The sequence below is a fragment of the Dendrobates tinctorius genome, unplaced genomic scaffold (assembly GCF_039654945.1).
Source record: "Dendrobates tinctorius isolate UK_male_01 unplaced genomic scaffold, ASM3965494v1 ptg000094l, whole genome shotgun sequence".
In the NCBI taxonomy this organism is placed as follows: domain Eukaryota; kingdom Metazoa; phylum Chordata; class Amphibia; order Anura; family Dendrobatidae; genus Dendrobates; species Dendrobates tinctorius.
The window spans coordinates 13,094,922-13,114,260 of NW_027361762.1; the positions used below are offsets into that span (position 1 = coordinate 13,094,922).

At 40.6% G+C, this 19,339-nt stretch overlaps 1 protein-coding gene across 3 annotated transcripts in view; it reads right to left on the reverse strand.

The window, feature by feature from the left end:
* The window catches only part of ATF7IP (activating transcription factor 7 interacting protein), a 95,700-nt gene that overhangs the window by 33,681 nt on the left and 42,680 nt on the right, over window positions 1–19,339 (reverse strand). For all 3 annotated transcript variants that reach the window (XM_073586672.1, XM_073586674.1, XM_073586673.1), the window contains exons 3-11: window positions 17,049–17,141; window positions 15,256–15,401; window positions 9,664–9,798; window positions 8,034–8,099; window positions 5,149–5,228; window positions 2,959–3,044; window positions 2,388–2,525; window positions 1,348–1,941; window positions 1,017–1,120 (exon numbers count right to left, since the gene is read on the reverse strand). In XM_073586672.1, coding sequence (XP_073442773.1) covers window positions 1,017–1,120; window positions 1,348–1,941; window positions 2,388–2,525; window positions 2,959–3,044; window positions 5,149–5,228; window positions 8,034–8,099; window positions 9,664–9,798; window positions 15,256–15,401; window positions 17,049–17,141 — 1,442 coding nt within the window. The remainder of the gene's footprint in view (window positions 1–1,016; window positions 1,121–1,347; window positions 1,942–2,387; window positions 2,526–2,958; window positions 3,045–5,148; window positions 5,229–8,033; window positions 8,100–9,663; window positions 9,799–15,255; window positions 15,402–17,048; window positions 17,142–19,339) is intronic.

Consider the following 19,339-nt stretch of genomic DNA (forward strand, 5'->3'; position numbering starts at 1 on the left):
AATCTCTTGCTAAAGTAAACAAAAAAACGACCACCATTATAAATATGTATATCTAAACCATATGATCCAAAAATTGCCACATATTACCACAACATAGAAAGGAAAGTAAACGATAATGGTAATGACAGCAATCTAATACTGAAACTGCTGTATTAGCAAATATGATAAAAGTGGTCTTGGAGTTAGTTGAGTCATCACACTTGGGACTCATGTTAGTTTCTGTACATCAATTGTGCTCTCGGCTAGAGGAAGGGCTTTGCAAACAGGACTTTCCATACTAAGCAAACGCTGCTGGCGAGACTCAAAAATAGACTTTGCCTTTCTGGATATATTTTGCAAACGCACCATACGAAGAGAATAATAACCAAGATCTGCTCTGGGAGCCAGTTAGTTCTGCAAGAAAGATCTTGTCATTTTTGCTTATGACAGTTTTAGTATCAGGTTTTTGCTATTGAGACCCCTATTTGCTCTGCTTTTTATACTGTCAGTGAGTTTACGTGGTTACTATGTTGTGGTAATTTGTAATTTTCTGTGGAAATTTTTGGCTGAACTGGTTTGAGATATAGCGATTTAGATTTGTGGTGTTTACATTACCCTGTGCTAATTGATACTATGAGAATTAAAGAGCATACATTTTTGTTATTACTGGTGTATTTTTAACAGGGTGCAGAGACCCACTTATTTATTGAAGCTAATATTTTTATTAAGGTTTTGAAACGGTGTAGATTTTCTATACAAATAAAAGGGTTTATCTACTAGCTGATATAGCAGTATTACAGGATCTCCTCCAGTACATGTTAGTTAATAGACTGCACAGCTCATGTTCTCAAAATGGCAGACACTGGTGCACGTGACCACACCTGTGTATCAGCGTGCTCTAAGAACATAGAGGAACTATGGACAGGTCAGATCACGTGCTCTTCTATCCAGTGAGAACATGTAATACACATAATAGTAAGTGCCATAAGAAAAGGCTCCATGAATCTAGTAACAAAAAGAAAACATGGAGAACATACCACTGCACTACCGTCAGCTGAGCTGCGCTTGTTGGAAGCAATCTCTGCTGGTGCAGTCATCGTAGTAGTACTCATCGTCATAGTCGTCCGGTTATTCTGCAAATCTGTAAATTGAATGCAATATTGCAAGTTAACAATTGAATACTTTATGCATATCCTGCTACCACCAATACACACATTAAAGAAATAGGATGCATTAGACACCCCAGTATCAAGATAAAAAAAAATAGGCTGTTAAAAACAAAACAAAGAAACCCAGCCCCATTTCTACTGTCAGACTGGACTTGTCCATCGAAACTTCAAAGTAACGCAAGTGCCTAGATCTGCTCACCTGATCTGCTCACAGAAGGAGCTTCAGTTGTGGAGGAGCTGTTGAATGTAGGTGCTGTTGATTTTAGTTGTGCCGTATTTCGATTACTTGCTTGATTGTAAATCCCAGTAGTTCCAACATTTGGAAGAGATTGCCTCGAAGATAAAGCAACTGAATGGGACATGGGCATAGCCTGCACAGCCATTGGGGAATTAACTGTACTTGCTGAAGAATTTCTCTGTATGCCTGAGCTGGTCATTGAAGGGCTGTTCATCGATTTAGTTACAGGTAAAGACACTGGTGTTTTTGAAAGACTATTGACTGTGGACTGGTTTTGGACTGGGATAAACTCCACGCTGCCAGATTGCTGATTAGTCACCAATGTCCCTGTTGCACCTTGTAGGAGCTGTGGAACGTGGAGGATGACAGGCAAGGACTGAAGAGAGACAGACACTGGCTGGGTGTTGCTAGTTGACACCTGGCTGTTTCCAACAACTGTTGCAGGAGTAGGAGCAGAAAGGACCGGAGTTATAACTGGGGCAGACGTAACCGGTGTTATAGATTTTGACTGACTGCTCTGAGTATTTTGAGAAGCTCCAATAGTGGAAGCATTAACTGTAAAAACAAAGAATTCCATTAATATTAATCACAACTTGTGAGCATTGAAGGGGTTGTTCATTACTTTGATAATGGTGACATGATGAGGATAGGTTATCCAACTGGTGGGTATCCGACAAATGGCACCCCCACTGATCAGCTGTTAACAGCTCTGGCAGTGTCCAGATGTGAACAATTACATAAAGGCAGATCAGCAGCATGTCGTACACTGATTAACGGCTATCTCTGGGTACTAGCCAGATATTAATGGCTATTTCTGGGTACTTGCATCACAGAGGAAGACGTGGACAACCCTTTTAATGCAGAAAAATGAGCATCAGAAATAACAAAAAACTCATTTAAAAAGGAAAAAGTAATAAGCAGAATTTTTATCAAGCTTAATGCTGCAAAAAAAAACCCAAAAAAACACAAATATTTCACATTTTGTACACAGTTGAACTTACTTTTTTGCTGAATCAATTTCCAGTCAGGTGGTGGCCGGCTTTGGAGCATATTATTGAGAGGAGACTGGTTTACGGGCATCTGTGTGGCGTTTGCTGTGCGAAGTGTTACACTAGAAGAGCTTGCAGTAGAAGATGGAGCTTTGATTTAAAAAAAAAAAAAATAAAAAAATAAAAAACACAACAAGCATTAGGCTGTGTGCACACACTGCGGAATCACCTGCGGGTTTTTCCCCGCGGAACCGCAGGTAAAACCGCAGGTAAAGTGACCTGCGGTTTTGCACCTCTACTATGTTAAAGGTGTGAAACCGCAGCGGAATCCGCAGAAACATTTGACATGCTGCGGTTTATAAACTGCAGAAAAAACGCAGCGTGAGCACTGCAGTTTTGAAAACCCATAGGGTTACATGGTACTGTACCATGTCTGCGGAACTGCTGCGGTTCCGCAGGGCCAAAACCGTAGCGGAACTGCAGCAAAAACCGCAGCGTGTGCACATAGCCTTAGGCTTCCATTTACTCAATTTTTTTGTGACACAGCATTTAATTCAGTAACCACAATCACAAAGTGCCGTACCTGCAGGTGATGTCTGGATACTAACGGGAGCCGGATCTGCCACATTTCGCTTTGTTTCCAACATTTGCCTCACTGTGCCAACATTTCTGCAAAACGTTAAAGTTAGATGATAAAAATTCTTAATAAAAAATGTAGAACAATGGTTCTCAATGTGAAGAGATATTTAACACGTCAGCACTAAAAATAACGGTTAGGAGGCGTTCACTTCTGTCTACCCTTTGGTGTCAATAGATAAACATGCTCCACAGAATGAGTATGACTGGCAAAATAAGAGGATGAGCTACACCGGTCACTGGCTGAGTAAAGTGCATGGGAAGGTGATCGGAGAGAAGAGCGGAGATGTGCAGCTGTCCAGCATTATAAAGAATGCTAGACATTAATTGGAAATCAGGTAACCAGTGTAACGAGTAACAGCACAGGACTTTTAACTCCGTTTCAGCTGATTTCTCTCTCGCTAGCCAGTCCATTTTTTTTTTTTTTTTTTTAATACCCGCAGAAGTGCCCTACAATAGCTGCCAGCCAGCAAGATTTCATCCCTGTCCAGGACTTTCATAGGAGTGCCATCAAGATGTACTCCAATCCTTTTCCAAATTATTTACACCTATATATAAAAGATCTCAGCTCGCTCTCCCCTACCTCTAGTCTGCTCTCAAATAAATCACCTGAAAGGAGATCTATATTTTTATTTCCATGTCCAGTCATCTTGCTGCATTAGTTTAGCACCATACATGACAATTGTTACTGCTCTTATGAATGTGTCATAAATGTGTAAGATGAGAATAGCCTATTAAAGAAGCCATCAAAGTTCTTATCCTCGTAATATATTGCAATCGTATTATATAGCACTGTGTACACTTACAATTGCTCATTTTGCCCTTCTACACAGTTAATTCTTCTCTTTTCTCTGTTCTATGTATAAACAGGAAGTCTTTTCCCTGCATGAATCATTTCACCTAGCGGCTCCCTCCTTCCCCTGCCAGGGACTTTTGCAGGGACTCATGACTCGTGCAGTGAAAATAGACCTCCTGTTTCTATATAGAGCTTAGAAGGATTCAGCTAATCAGTTATTAAATCACATGAGGTCATAGACCGAATAGAAAAAAAAGAGAAGAATTATCTGGGTAAAAAGGCAAAATGAGCAATTGTAAGTACATAGTGCTATATCATATGATGATTGCAAAATATTAAGAGGCTAAAAACTTTGATGGGAGGAGGGGTGTTTCTTTAAGCACCTCAGCATCTCCAATGTATCTGGTTGCCATCAAGATTATTATTCATCCAACATTTGAAGCCATACATTTGAGTACTGTTGAGTCCCTAATCAGATTTCCACGTTACCTAGTCCAGTGTTCCCCAAATCCTTTCCTCAAGGCCCCAACACATCATGTTTTCAGGATTTCCTTAGTATTACACAGATTAGAGAACCTTTAGCAGTTTCTGGTGCCTAAATAATAATTCCATCATCTGTGCAATACTAAGGAAATCCTGAAAACATGACATGTTGGAGGCTGTGAGGACTGCAGTTTAGGAAACAGTCTAAGGCTACTTTCACATTAGCGTTTTTTAGCACAGTGCTTCGTGTGCAATAGAAAGGCATGCAAAAAATGCATCACGCATTTTGCATGCATTTGCGTTTTTTAGGCGCAAGCGTTTTAACCAGTTTCAAGCCATGTTAACTCTTAAAACGCATGCGTTTTTTTAAAGCAGGCGTGCGCATGTCCAGGCACACGCCTGCGTTCCCATAGACTGTATTGCGTTATTTTGTAGCATTCCGTGCTCAAGCGTTTTTTTTAACACCGTTGGACTGACCCAAAAACGCAACAGGTTGCGTCTGGCGCGCACCTTAAAAAACTCATGCGCACGAAAACGTATATGAACGCGTGCAAACGCTACTGAGCCCCCCATGTTAAACATAGGTCCGCATGACACATGCGTATGGAAGCGCACGATAAGCTGCGCAAAAAAACGCTAATGTGAAACAAGCCTTAGAAACACAATGCCCAGACTGACTGCAATTCTGACTAACCAACAGCCTTCCCATAAGCCTATGACGCCATTAGTTTGGCTCAGGAGACCTGCGGTCTGCCAGTGACTTGAGGTCTGTGCAGACAAGGCAAACCAGTCTCACTGTAAATTACAACAATTACCTACAAATTAGAAACAGGAAAAACAAGTATTTAATAATCTCACCTAATATTCATTACATTAGGGTTTGGAGAAGGATCATTTACTGCAGATTTTACTGGAGAAGAAGGAGGTTGGACTGTAGACTGAATTTTAAAAAGGAAAGATAAAGGGTTATTTAACACGTGTGTTTAGTATCAGGTCAAAGATCATCTTAGTCACTTGCTAAAATTTGATCAACTGTTATCTGAAGTTGTTAAATAGATCTGATGAGGCTGGTATGCCTACTTTGAAAATTCATGTTAGACTGGCTGTGTGTGTAATATATATATATATATATATATATATTACACACACAGCCAGTCTAACATGAATTTTATATATATAAAAAAATTATATATATATATATATATATATATATATATATATATATATATATATATATATATATATATATATATATATATAATTTTTTTTTTTTTTAAAAAAGGTCAAATTCAATCTCTGCCCCCTTAGCCCAATTGACAGCTCTCTGATTTCCACTCCTGAGATCTCACACTGCTCAGTACAGTCATGGCCAAAAGTTTAGAGAATGACACAAATATTAATTTTTACAAAGTCTACTGCTTCATTTTTTCTAATGGCAATTTGTATATACTCCAGAATGTTATAAAGAGTGATCTGCTTAACAGCAATTACTTGCAAAGTCAAAATTTGCCTAGAAAATTTACTTTATCCCCCAAAACACATTTCAACATCATTGCAGCCCTGCCTTAAAAGGACCAGCTAACATCGTTTCAGTGATTACTCCATTAACACAGGTGTGGGTGTTGATGAGGACAGGGCTGGAGATCAATCTGTCATGATTAAGTAAGAATGACACCACTGGACACTTTAAAAGGAGGCTGGTGCTTGGCATCATTGTTTCTCTTCTGTTAACCATGGTTATCTCGAAAGAAACACGTGCAGTCATCATTGCACTGCACAAAAATGGCCTAACAGGGAAGAGTATCACAGCTAGAAAGATTGCACCTCAGTCAACAATCTATCGCATCATCAAGAACTTCAAGGAGAGAGGTTCCCTTGTTGCCAAAAAGGCTCCAGGGTGCCCAAGAAAGACCAGCAAGCGCCAGGACCGTCTCTTAAGTGTTTCAGCTGCGGGATCGGGCTACCAGCAGTGCAGAGCTTGCTCAGGAATGGCAGCAGGCAGGTGTGAGTGCATCTGCACGCACTGTGAGGCGGAGACTCTTGGAGGAAGGCCTGGTCTCAACGGGGGCAGCAAAAAAGCCACTTCTCTCCAGAAAAAACATCATGGACAGACTGATATTCTGCAAGAGGTACAGGGAGTGGACCGCTGAGGACTGGGGTAAAGTCATTTTCTCTGATGAATCCCCTTTTCGATTGTTTGGGACTTCTGGAAAACGGCTTATTCGGAGAAGACCAGGTGAGCGCTACCACCAGTCTTGTCTCATGCCAACTGTCAAGCATCCTGAAACCATTCATGTGTGGGGTTGCTTCTCAGCCAAGGGAATGGGCCCTCTCTCAGTCTTGCCTAAAAACACAGCCATGAATAAAGAATGGTACCAGAATGTCCTCCAAGAGCAACTTCTCCCAACCGTCCAAGAGCAGTTTGGCGATCAACAATGCCTTTTTCAACATGATGGAGCACCTTGCCATAATGCAAAAGGTGATAACTAAATGGCTCAGGGAACAAAACAGAGATTTTGGGACCATGGCCTGGAAACTCCCCAGATCTTAATCCCATTGAGAACTTGTGGTCAATCATCAAGAGACGGGTGGACAAACAAAAACCTTCAAATTCAGACAAAATAAAAGCATTTATTTTGCAAGAATGGACTGCTATCAGTCAGGATTTGATCCAGAAGTTGATTGAGAGCATGCCAGGGAGAATTGCTGAGGTCCTGAAGAAGAAGGGTCAACACTGCAAATATTGACTTGCTGCATTAACTCATTCTAACTGTCAATATAACCTTTTGTTACTCATAATATGATTGCAATTATATTTCTGTATGTGATAAAAACATCTGACAAACACACATAAAAACCAGAGGGCAGCAGATCATGTGAAAATATAATATTTGTGTCATTCTCAAAACTTTTGGCCATGACTGTACAAGCTGAAGCCATCAACTAGACTGGATGTGGAGACTGAACTCAGACTTGTGATTCAACTCATTCTTTAAACTAGAATCATAACATAGTGATCCTCATTATTAGGATTTTACATTCATTCTGACATGGAGTTTGAAAGTAAATACATCAGCCAAATTAGGTGTAACATCAAGCTAATAATGTATAGCACGAGTCCACAGTACAAACACACTTGTTCATGCAATGGTGGAATCACTGACTTTAAGAATGTGTTTACCACCATTAGGTGATTTTGGCATTCCAATAAACCACAAATGCTGCAGGTGGGCCCTGCACTTTCAGTTCTCCTGCTTCTCTCCTTATTTCCCACGAGGATGCCTGCTTAATGTCTCTGACTGACTGGTTTTGTTTGTTTCAGAGACCTGATAGTCAAACAGGAGGCTGGCAGCAGGCGAGGAATAGGGAGAGATGCAGGAGAGCTGTAAGTGCGGCGCCAACCCAATTATCATACATGCGTTTGGGGTATACAATCCCAAAGACCGCTCCTATAAGATTCTTACACACACTTCACAATTTTGAAAATTTTTTAACAACGCGACTATATAAGCTAGAATCTGGATGTTGGTGTCACACTGTAGGGAAACACCTTATATTTGACTATTTATCTATCAATATTTCGAAAGAACAAAGGAATGACGCAATGGAGATTTATGAGAAAGATGCTTGAGAGATGCTATTTCACAGGGCATGAAAGTATTTACTAAAGCAAACATGTATTTGAAGTTTTCTGGTCCTCAACATGCAACCGCTTATGGTGGTGATAGGATAAGGAATCTTACTTCTGATCTCTTCTTTAGGTCCTCTTTTGCTGCTCCAAACCGTTTGGTTAAACGAGTAATTTTAGCCTAAAAAGAGAAGAAAAAAAATTATAATATAATTATATATATATATATATATATATATATACTCTATCTCCCCCCTTTCAGTTCCACTTGGATTGACCTGCCAGAAAATGCCCCTTTTTTCAAATCAGGCAGACATGTGCCAACAATTTTCAAAAGTTTATGCCCTTGAAACAATAAGTCATACCACACAAAATAGTTCTTAGTGTACAATATGTCTACATTCCTTCAGCATCTTTTATTTTCCCAAACATGCTATTCACTTGTTAGGATGCTGAAATATGAAAATTTGCTGCTAAAGTTTTAACATTTTAATGAAAAAAAAAAAAAAAAAAAAAAAAAATGTTTTGTGGCACAAATTCGGTTTTGAATTGAACTTTAGTGGTGCAATTTTTAAAAAACTTAAATTTTTGAGGGGGTGGAAAGAAAAACAAAAAAAAAAAACAAAAAAAAACACCACATTCAGGGAGCTTGTTAACCATGCAGATGGTTCACAGGAATTAGCACAAAGTGGTATGACAAAAAAATAAATTTATTCCTCACTAGAATATTTCTGGATTCGGAGAGTTCTCATTCACAAGGAGTAATAGGAGAGAAAAGGACCCCACACTGTTACACAAATTCTCTCCAACATATCAATACCCCACATGTGATCATAAACTGATGTGTGGGTACACTGCAAAGCTCAGAAGGGAAGGATTATAATTTGGCCATTGGAAATGGCAAAAGAAACTTGCAGCCCAAAAACTACTCAAGCAAAATCCAATGTCACTAAAGTATCCTTACAGTATTGATCTAGAAGTAAAATAAGTCATAGTAGTAATATTATGCAGGGGGCCTACAGGAATTTCAATTAATTTGTAAGCTGTGTGGAGTACATCAGGGCAGAATGGGTTTTCTTTTTGTGGCATACACATGTGGCATTAATGACCTGTTCATCCTATTGTGCAGGTCAGCATGATTCTGGTAATACATTTTTAGGTTACATTCAACTTAGCCAGTATTGAAAATAAATATTAACAAAACAGGGAGGAAATACTGGCTAACAAAACAGGGAGGATGAGGGTGTACCAGCGCATCATGTGACAATTAGTATACACGCATGAAATGTAGTATAATGACAGTAAGCATGGAAAGGGGGCTGGGGATTGGAGTGCTAGTGGTGTCAAATGCCCGATACACAGGACAATCAGAGATGGCAGGGTGAATATGGAGCACAGAGGACAGGAGGTGGTGCTTGCATTGCACACATAAATTACATGCACACCCGATATGCCAGACAGTCACAGACATTATTCATGGTGTTCACAAGTCCTATAAGCCAACGAATTAGACACAGGTTGTCAGTCAGGTGCTGGCAGAGAGGAAAGATTTTGTGATGAGAGAGGACCTCTCTGTCCCCCAGAAATCACTACTCCAGGTGAAAATCATAGTATGCCTATTGACATCAAAATGGAAAACGTCAATAGGCAGTGCAGTGATGGGAAGCAGTTGAGCAAAACCTGTACATAGCAATGTAGGAAGCGTTCTAATACTACATTGTGAGCAGAATGTACAGAAAGCTTACCTGCATGGAATGCAGAGAAGTCTCATGTTTCTTGCATTCAATTTTCTCCACCCTTGATTTCAGTTCAGCTATTGCTTTGTCAAAGTCCAAACATTGCAAGGCACCAAGCTTCTCTTCAAACATTTTCTGTATCACCTACGAATGAACAAAATGGACTTTAACAATATGTGCGTGCAGAAATCCATGTATACAGAGCACACAAGCATTTCTTGGTCTGAATATCAAGAGCATCCTTAAAGTGAGCCTGTCATCAGGATTTTGTGCAGTAAACTAAAGATACTGTTACAATGATTAAACTACAACCGCAAGAACGGATTTCTTCAACCCAAATATCATTTTAATCTTTGTTTGCAGTTTTGCGTTAATGAGATGCTCGTGCTTCGGGGCAGCCTGTGGGTGGGTCTATTTTTGGTGCCCTGGTCCCAGTCCTCATTCTTGCTTAAATGACAGGTCAATCAACCTTCTGTGACTTGCCACCTATTTTAAACACTGCAATTGCGCAGTTAATAGTGTAGTCTTAAAAAAAAAAAAAAAAAAAGAAGTTAAAAAATGTTTAACTCAGCAAAATGGAGCAAACGATGCTCTTAATCTGCGAAAGCCACTGGTAGGCATCGTTTGTGCACATTGAGAGCATCGCTTGCGGATATATGCTACCGTGCACACCAATAACTGCGCAGGCACAGTATTTAAATTAAGAGGCAGGTCAGAGGAGATTCAGTGACCTGTCATTTAAGCCATAATGATGACAATGAGGCTACAGCACAAAAAAACCAAAAACTGCCTATAGGCTGCATGGAAGCACGAGCATCTCATTAACTCAAAACTGAAGACAACGACCACAACACTGATTTCTAAAGCCAAGATGACATTTGAGGCAGTGTAATAGCTCCAACCTTACGATGCCTGTAATTTACTTAGCAAAATCCTGGTGACAGGTTCACTTTAAGTTTTAGTCTCCACCTTTTCTTAAATGCAATATTTCCTAGTGTAAAATAAACATAACAGATACCGTATTTTGCGGTTTATAAGATGCACCGGATTATAAGACGCACTCCAAATTTGGAGGAGAAAATGGAAAAAAACAAACTTTTTTTTTTTAATAAAATGGTGGTGTTTCTTACAATCCATATATCTTATTGCTTACCAGGTTGGTGGTTGCGATGAAGCGAGGTCCCAGGGTAGCTGCTGGAGAAAGCAGGAGTGTGGCGATGCTGCAGACCCCAGACTGGGAGAAAGTGGTGTTCGGATGTGCGACACTCTGGTGTTCGGTGGTGCGGGGGCTCAGCTGACATTTTGTGAAAGCCTGGAGCCATCGTACTTCCATGGTTTACAATGTGGTGGACTCCAAGAAAACGGCCGCAGGGGGACGGCGCATACGCAGATTGAGATCTCGGCACCAAGATCTCGGGAGGAGATGAGGAGATCTCAGCACCAAGATCTCCATCTGCGCAAGCGCCGCCCCCAGTGTCCATTATTCCAGAGTCCACCGCAATGTAAACCATGGAAGTGAGGGCTCCGGGTATTCACAAAATGTCGGCGGATCTCCAACACCACCCAACACCCGCAGTGTCACACCTCCGAACACTCCCTCATCCCAGCCTGCAGCAACACGCCACTTTTGCTTCCTCCAGCAGCGACCCTGGGACCCTGCCCCACCGCCTCCAGTAAGGTTATATTCCAATTATAAGACTCACCCTCATTTCCCCCCCCCCCCCAAATTTGGGAGGAAAAAAAGTGTGTCGTATATTCCGAAAAACACAGTATTCACCTCCTGTACTGGCATCATTTCAACGATATCCTCACCAGGTCTCCCATTATACTTAAGCCACATGAACACAGCAGCTAATCGGCAGTCACAAATAGGCTTCTTGGCTCATATTTTCTTTGGACGAACTTCAGATGGTAGTGAAAGAACTGTAGCCCAATAGCTGTTGCTGATTGTTATGCCACATGAGAGCTGAAGCCAAATGTCACAGGAGCCCTGGTGCGAACATTGCTGAAAAGGCGCAGGCAGTGAATGTGTTTTTATTTCAAAAGGAGGAACATTATTTGAAAAATCTCCCCTTTTAAACTGAGGACAAACTTTAAAAAAATTAAAATACAATTTGCAGATTTGCTAAGACTTCTGTCTCGCAATCAATTCTAAAAAAAGAACTTTTCAGACTAAGCTGTTGTGTGTACATGAGGCATAACATTATTTCTGACCAGTACCCTATATTTTCACCAGATTTTCTCTCTGCATAATCTCTTTATAATTACATTACATTGTTAGTTGGTGGAAGGAAACCAGGTGCTGTGAGCGCTCCCATACACAGCACACAGGTAGGACTACCTGCTCTTTCATTTTTTAGCAAAGACAGACAAGTAACAGCAGCATGGAGGGAACTAAACAGGGAAGAGCTGTCTGGATCTGTAGTAAGCTCTGCTGTGAGGTAAAAGACTTGCTGGAAAGCTCATCATGATTGTTCTAGGTCTACCTCTGCAGCTGTCGGCGGTCACGTGTGATGCTACTAAAAAGGGAATAAATATTCCCCGCATTCCATGAACATGGGAGTGGAATGCAGAGAATATTCATTTCTCTTGAGTAGTGGCACACGTGACCGCCTGCCAGCAGCTGCAAGGCGGCTCCGGCTGACAATGTGAGCACTACTGAAGAGCAATGAAAACCCACTCCTCTGCACGCACACAGTCCCGGCGTGCAGAGCACAAAGTATTCTGGCAGCTGCCCTTCGGCTTGCAAACGGCGCATGACGTCCCTGCCTCGGCGCTGCTTACAAGCATGAAGCAGGTGCTGGCAATGGAGCAGGACACTGAGAAAGTGCAGGGAAGGTTAAGTATTTAATTTTATGTCTTCTCATGGTGCCATGCATTCCAGAATAGTGAAGGGGCCACGTATACTAGGATGAGATGAAGGCCCTGCACACCAGGATAGGGATGAGGGGGGCCATGTGAATCAGGATGGGGATGAGGGGACCATATATACCAGGAAAGGGGATATTAAATGGTACCCCTTTTTTTTTTATAGGAATGTCCTTGTATATTTATTGAGGGGTCTGGGTACCATTAACACTTTTTGAATCGTGCCTGTGTAAGGGGGTCATAAAAACTGCCTTGTGCCCAAACAAGTCCCAGTACAGAATGTACAACTGCATGTCTATTGCTGCCTTGTAATGTTTTTAAACCGTGTATTTAATACACCGTATATAGTGCTGCTATTTGTACTTTATTAATAGGGAAAGTGCAGTACCTCAGTTACAGCACTAGATGGGGGTACATTAGTGTATAGTTATTTAGGAGGAGCCAACCGTGGATAAGATAGAGGGGTTTTTCCTTTTTATAGGGCGCAGGGCCATAGAGCCCATACATGGCGTTTTAAGCAAGAAGTGCAGCCATCCAGGGTCATGGGGTCAGAAGTTCAGCAGTATAGGAACGCAGGTCGCTCTAAGATGTGGCAGCTTACTACATGGAAAGGAGTGCAATACATACAATAAAGTACAATGAAGTACACAACAATATGATAAAGTAAAAATAATACAGCGTATCCCTTTTGATAAAGCTAAGGGCGAAACGCGCGTCAAGGGTGACACGTGGCTCCAGAGCAACCAGGCACCATACTATATGGGTAAGCATTAAGAAGCTGTGATTTTACTTGACTCTTTTTTGTACTTTTATCGGCAGAATTTTGTGGGTGGGTTTTTATATACATGTAACGCTATTGGTTTCTATGGCTGGTACAATTTTTGGTGTAAAATGACTATTTAGTGCCATCAAAGCTTTTTGCCTATATATATGTAATAGTATTGCCTTTTTATGGTCATTATAACACTTTTGTGTGAAATAATTTCGTTATGTGCCATTAAAGAGTCTTGCTGTTTTGGTTTGCACTGGGTACATATACTAATTAGGGTTGTATGATATACTTAATTTTAATATAAAAAACTTTTGTATACACTTATTTGTAATTAATAAATATTTTTACTTTATCATATTGTTGTGTACTTCATTGTACTTTATTGTATGTATTGCACTCCTTTTCTTCTTTTGGCACATTCTGTTCGGAGTTTACATTTACTTTATCCGTTAGGACTATTTTTGGGCACATATTTTTTGTTCACTAGGTTTATTATTGACTGATAATAGGTGTCATTTTGCCCATAGTTGCATTTGGAAATTTGTTGAATAGCTTACTACATGGGTAGATGCCCTCAAGTCTGGGGCGAAACGGACGAGGGAACTCCTGAACATAGTCAAGCTGTACAGGAAGGACACTGCGGTACCGGTCGAGAAGGGACGACCTGGGTACAAACCGAAGGACATAAGAGCAAAGGGAAAGTGAATGATGTGAACTGTGCAGAACTGTGTTGATGCTGTAACTGATGTGGACGCGCTGCGATTGAAAACAGGTAAAGTTCTACGTTTAATGTGTTAATTGGACTGTCTCTATATGAAGAAGTGTCTCTGCGTCTAAGGGAGGCCTCTGAGAACCAGGCAAGTGAGACAGTGAGGCTTTATATATGTGGTGCGGGTGGCCAGGGCGCATTAAACCAGACACCTTGGCGGGCCATGACTATGGCCCTGGCGGCCGCTCACACCGCCACCACCTCTCCAAAACTGAACTTCTGCTCCCTCCGTCTACTAACCTCCCTAAATCTGACACTTCCCTCTCCGTGTGTGGCACCATAATAACACCCCGGCAGCAGGCACGCTGTCTGGGTGTTATGTTTGACACCAATTTCTCCTTCACATCCCATATACAATCTCTTGCACGCTCTTGCCGCTTACTCCTAAAGAACGTCTCCAGAATTCGCCCTTTTCTCACCATGGAAACAAAAATCCTCACTATCGCATTGATCCACTCCCGCATGGACTACTGCAATGCTCTATTAATTGGCCTCCCCAGTCCATTCTTAATGCAGCAGTCAGGGTCATCCATCTGGCTAATCGGTACTCGGACGCGTCCGCTCTTCGCCAATCGTTACACTGGCTGCCCATTCATTATAGGATCCAATTCAAAGTACTTGTTCTCACCCACAAAGCTCTACACAGTGCGGCACCCCCCTACATCTCCTCCCTCATTTCTGTCTATCGGCCTAGCCGACTGCTGCGCTCTGCAGAAGACTTTCGACTAACCTCTGCACTAATCCGCACCTCTCACTCCCGACTACAAGACTTCTCCCGCGCTGCGCCAATCCTCTGGAATGCTCTACCCCAAGAAATTAGGACTATCCACAATTTGCACAGTTTTAGGCGCTCCCTCAAAAGACATCTGTTCAGAGCAGCCTATCACGTTCACTAATCAAAGTCATTTTATGTGTAAGTGTGCGTGTGTAGCCCATTCACTATCTCCATCCCCCACCTTCTCAAGATGGCAGGACCATCATTGTAAATACATCACTGTAAATACACACCTGTACTTTGTATCTCCCCCACCTCATTGTAAATTGTAAGCTCTCACGAGCAGGGTCATCTTATTTAAATTTAATTATTGTATTGTTAATGTTACTTATGACTATTTTGAAACTGTTAAACTGTAAAGCGCTGCAGAATATGTTGGCGCTATATAAAAAGATTATTACTACTTTATTACTGTACCTTCTGCAGCTTCTCATTCAGATCATTGCCTGCTGTAATTTTAACTTTTAGTTCTGCCTCATACTCTTCACCTTCAAACCGCCTTCTTTTTGAGCTCTGGCTGTCCAAATCTTCAGATTTAGAGCGTTTCCGCTGGGAAAGTTCACCTGTTCAGACAGAAGAAAAATATGAATGTGGTTTCAGAATAAACACGTTAATTACTAGTGATGAGCAAACGTGCTCGGATAAGGTGTTATCCCAGCATGCTTGTGTGCTAACCTCGTGTCTTCAGCATGCTCGAAAAATATGTTTGAGTCCCCGAGACTGCATGTCTCGTAGCTGGTAGACAGCTGCAACACATGCAGGGAGTGCTTAACAAACATGTACGAGCATGCTCTGATAAAACTTTATCTGAGCACGTTCGCTAATCACTACTAATTACCTATGTCCATACCAAGTGTCAGTATGTGTGCCCTCGCACACGTGTCATACAACGCCATGCATTCACATTCAGGTGAAAAATGTGTAACACATAAACCTGCATACAGTAAAGCTTATCATGTTTCATGCTGAGAGAAGGTGTTTCTCAATTGAAGTGATTGCAAATATGTAAGATACTTCATTGCTTTAAAGGGGTTGCCCGGTGAAGACAATTCTTACGGAAGCACTGTCCCCATTTCACAATCTAAATTCCCTATCTGTATATCTTTGGATTATGGAAGGGAACCCTCAAACACTCAGGAGGAACATAAATTCTTTGCAGATTTTGTCCTTGGTGGGATTTGACCCCAGGACCCCAGCGCTGCAAGGCAGCAGTGCTAACCACTGAGCCACCGTGCTGCTCATATATTTATACATGATAGACACTGTTGCGTGTTATGTACCCAGCAGAGCTTGTGTGTTGCATGTTATGCAGCTTTGGCCTGTCTCACCTACTGTATCACTGCTGTGTTAAAGTAGAAAAGATAAACAGATTTATGAAAGTGTCTAAAATAAAAACTGTCTTTTCTGATCATATTAACAGCAGCATTACTTTTGCATTCTATTCTTGAAAAACTGTGCTGTGATTTAAAAGAAAAATTAAAGCTAAAGACAAAATGGGAAGAGATACAGATGGACAATGTGAGCAGAGTTTGGTGGCGAAAGAAAGATGCTAGGAGAATTGATAATCAAGTCATCCTGCACTTCACAGTAACTCAGATGCTGACTTCATGTCTACACATTAGAGCATGTACTGGACTGGCAGTCAGACTGGGGAGCACTAAACAACTTTATATAATGAAGAGGGGAGAGAGATGCAGAGATATTGCAGAGTTGGGATTGAAAGTTAAAATAGTGAGAATATTGATGGTGAGAAAGCATTATGTGTGTAAAAATAATTGCTGGGGCGCTTTTTTAAAGAAGCTTCAAATAGTAAAGGATAGGACACATCAATATTGTTTTATCAGATCAAGATCTTCCTATAGGTGCTCCACAGCATTGTGTAAAGAGGGCTGGCTGACTGCGAAATACAAAGGTTACGCTGAACACTTCGGTCACATGATCAGATTAATTAAATTATTTCAAGAAAAGAAGAATTTGTGAATCCTATGACAGTCCTTTCAACGGTGAAGGATATGTACTAAAAAGATTAAGCACTACAAACTAAAAAAAAAAAAAGTAAACATACTGTAAGTCTTCTGGACAGTGTAGTCTCTTTGAACTTGAATGCGTGGAATCTGAAAACCTTTACTGCTAGACATGATCTCTACCATTAACCAATTTCTAAAAAGTTTGGCAGTAACAAGTAATACTGTAAAATACTGAAATATTACTTTTCTCTGCTTGTGGTTCATCCTTCGTTTCTGGCTCTGTATGTTCATCAGCAGGTTTCCCCTCTGGCTCCGCAATAACTTCTTTAACCTCATCTGCAGCAAAAAAAAAAAAAAAAAAAAGTGTTTTAAGCCAAAATGAAGATACTTACTTCCCCATTGAAGCCAATGATTGAGCACTGTACTTGCACACTTACTATAAAGCAGTCCCAACTGCACCCCAGAAAAAAACCTGTTCTATATAATCAGAACAAGGTAGAGAACGTTGCATTTTATTAGGAGAAAAAAAAAAAAAAAAAAGCATCCAGATTACCCAGACCCAACCAGGTGAAAGTAGCAGGTGATATTCCAATATGATATAATGCAGTTGATCAGCAGCATTCAGGTAGATAACTTTGTTTTAATTAAAGGATTATTCCCTGATATCAAAGTTATATCATACAGATAGGGAATAACTTGCTGATCTCTGAAGACATGACAATGGGACTCCCAGTGATCCCCAGATCAGGGCCATGTGGAAAATAATGTGATGTACTTGTTTTCACCATCAGAGCCACAGGAAATTGAAGTAGCAATGCATGCGACCACCACCCCATTCAATACACCTTTAATGCACCCCTTAGTGACTGGGCCAAATTTTTAAAACCTAACCAGTGTCACTTTGTGTGGTAGTAACTCTGGAACGCTTCAACAAATCCAAGTGGGGTTTTGAGAAATGTTTTTTCGTGACACATTAAAATTTATAATAATGGTTAATTTAGGTTGATAAGTTTTGTTTTATTTATAAAAAAACATCATAAATTTTACAAAAATGTGAAAAAAAAAATTAACAATTTTCAAAATTTTGAATGATTTTCCCTTTAACCCCTTCATGACCCAGCCTATTTTGACCTTAACCCCTTCACTACCAAGGGTGGTTTGCACGTTAACTACCGGGCCAATTTTTACAATTCTGACCACTGTACCTTTATGAGGTCATAACTCTGGAACGCTTCTATGGATCCCGGTGATTCTGACATTGTTTTCTCGTGACATATTGTACTTCATGTTAGTGGTAAAATTGCATTCAAATAACTTGCGTTTATTTGTGAAAAAAACGGAAATTTGGCGAAAATTTTGAAAATTTCGCAATTTTCCAACTTTGAATTTTTATGCCCTTAAATCACAGCGATACGGCACACAAAAAACTTAATACATAACATTTCCCACATGTTTACTTTACATCAGCACAGTTTTGGAACCAAAATTTTTTTTTGTTAGGAAGTTATAAGGGTTAAAAATTGACCAGCGATTTCTCATTTTTGCAACACCATTTTATTTTTAGGGACCACTTCACATTTGAAGCCACTTTGAGGGGTCTATATGATAGAAAATACCCAAAAGTGACACCATTCTAAAAACTGCACCCCTTAAGGTGCTTAAAACCACATTCAAGAAGTTTATTAACCCTTTAGGTGCGTCACAGGAATTTTTTGAATATTAAAAAAAAAATGAACATTTAACTTTTTTTCACAAAAAAAATACTTCAGGTTCAATTTTCTTTATTTTACCAAGGGTAACAGGAGAAATTGGACTGCAAGACTTATTGTGCAATTTGTCCTGAGTACGCTGATACCTGATATGTGGGGGGGAACCACTGTTTCGGCGCATGGCAGAGCTCAGAATGGAAGGAGCGCCGTTTGACTTTTTCAATGCAAAATTGGCTGGAATTCAGATCGGACGCCATGTCACGTTTGGCGAGCCCCTGATGTACCTAAACAGTGGAAACCCCCCCAAGTGACCCCATTTTGGAAACTAGACCCCCCAAGGAACTTATCTAGATATGTGGTGAGAACTTTGAACCCACAAGGGCTTCACAGAAGTTTATAACGTACAGCGGTACAATTAAAAAATCATATTTTTTCCACAAAAATGATCTTTTCACCCCCAATTTTTATTTTTCCAAGGGTAACAGGACCCTAAAAGTTATTGTGCAATTTGTCCTGAGTACGCTGATACCCCATATGTGGGTGTAAATGACTATTTGGGCGCATAGCAGAGCTCGGAAGGGAAGCAGCGCCATTTGACGTTTTTGGCTAGAATTGAGATCGGACACCATGTCGCGATTGGAAAACCCCTGATGTACCAAAACAGTGGAAACCCCCCACAAATGACACCATTTTGGAATCTAGACCCCCCAAGGAACTTATCTAGATGTGTGGTGAGAACTTTGAACCCCCAAGGGCTTCACAGAAGTTTATAACGTACAGCAGTACAATTAAAAAATCATATTTTTTCCACAAAAATGATCTTTT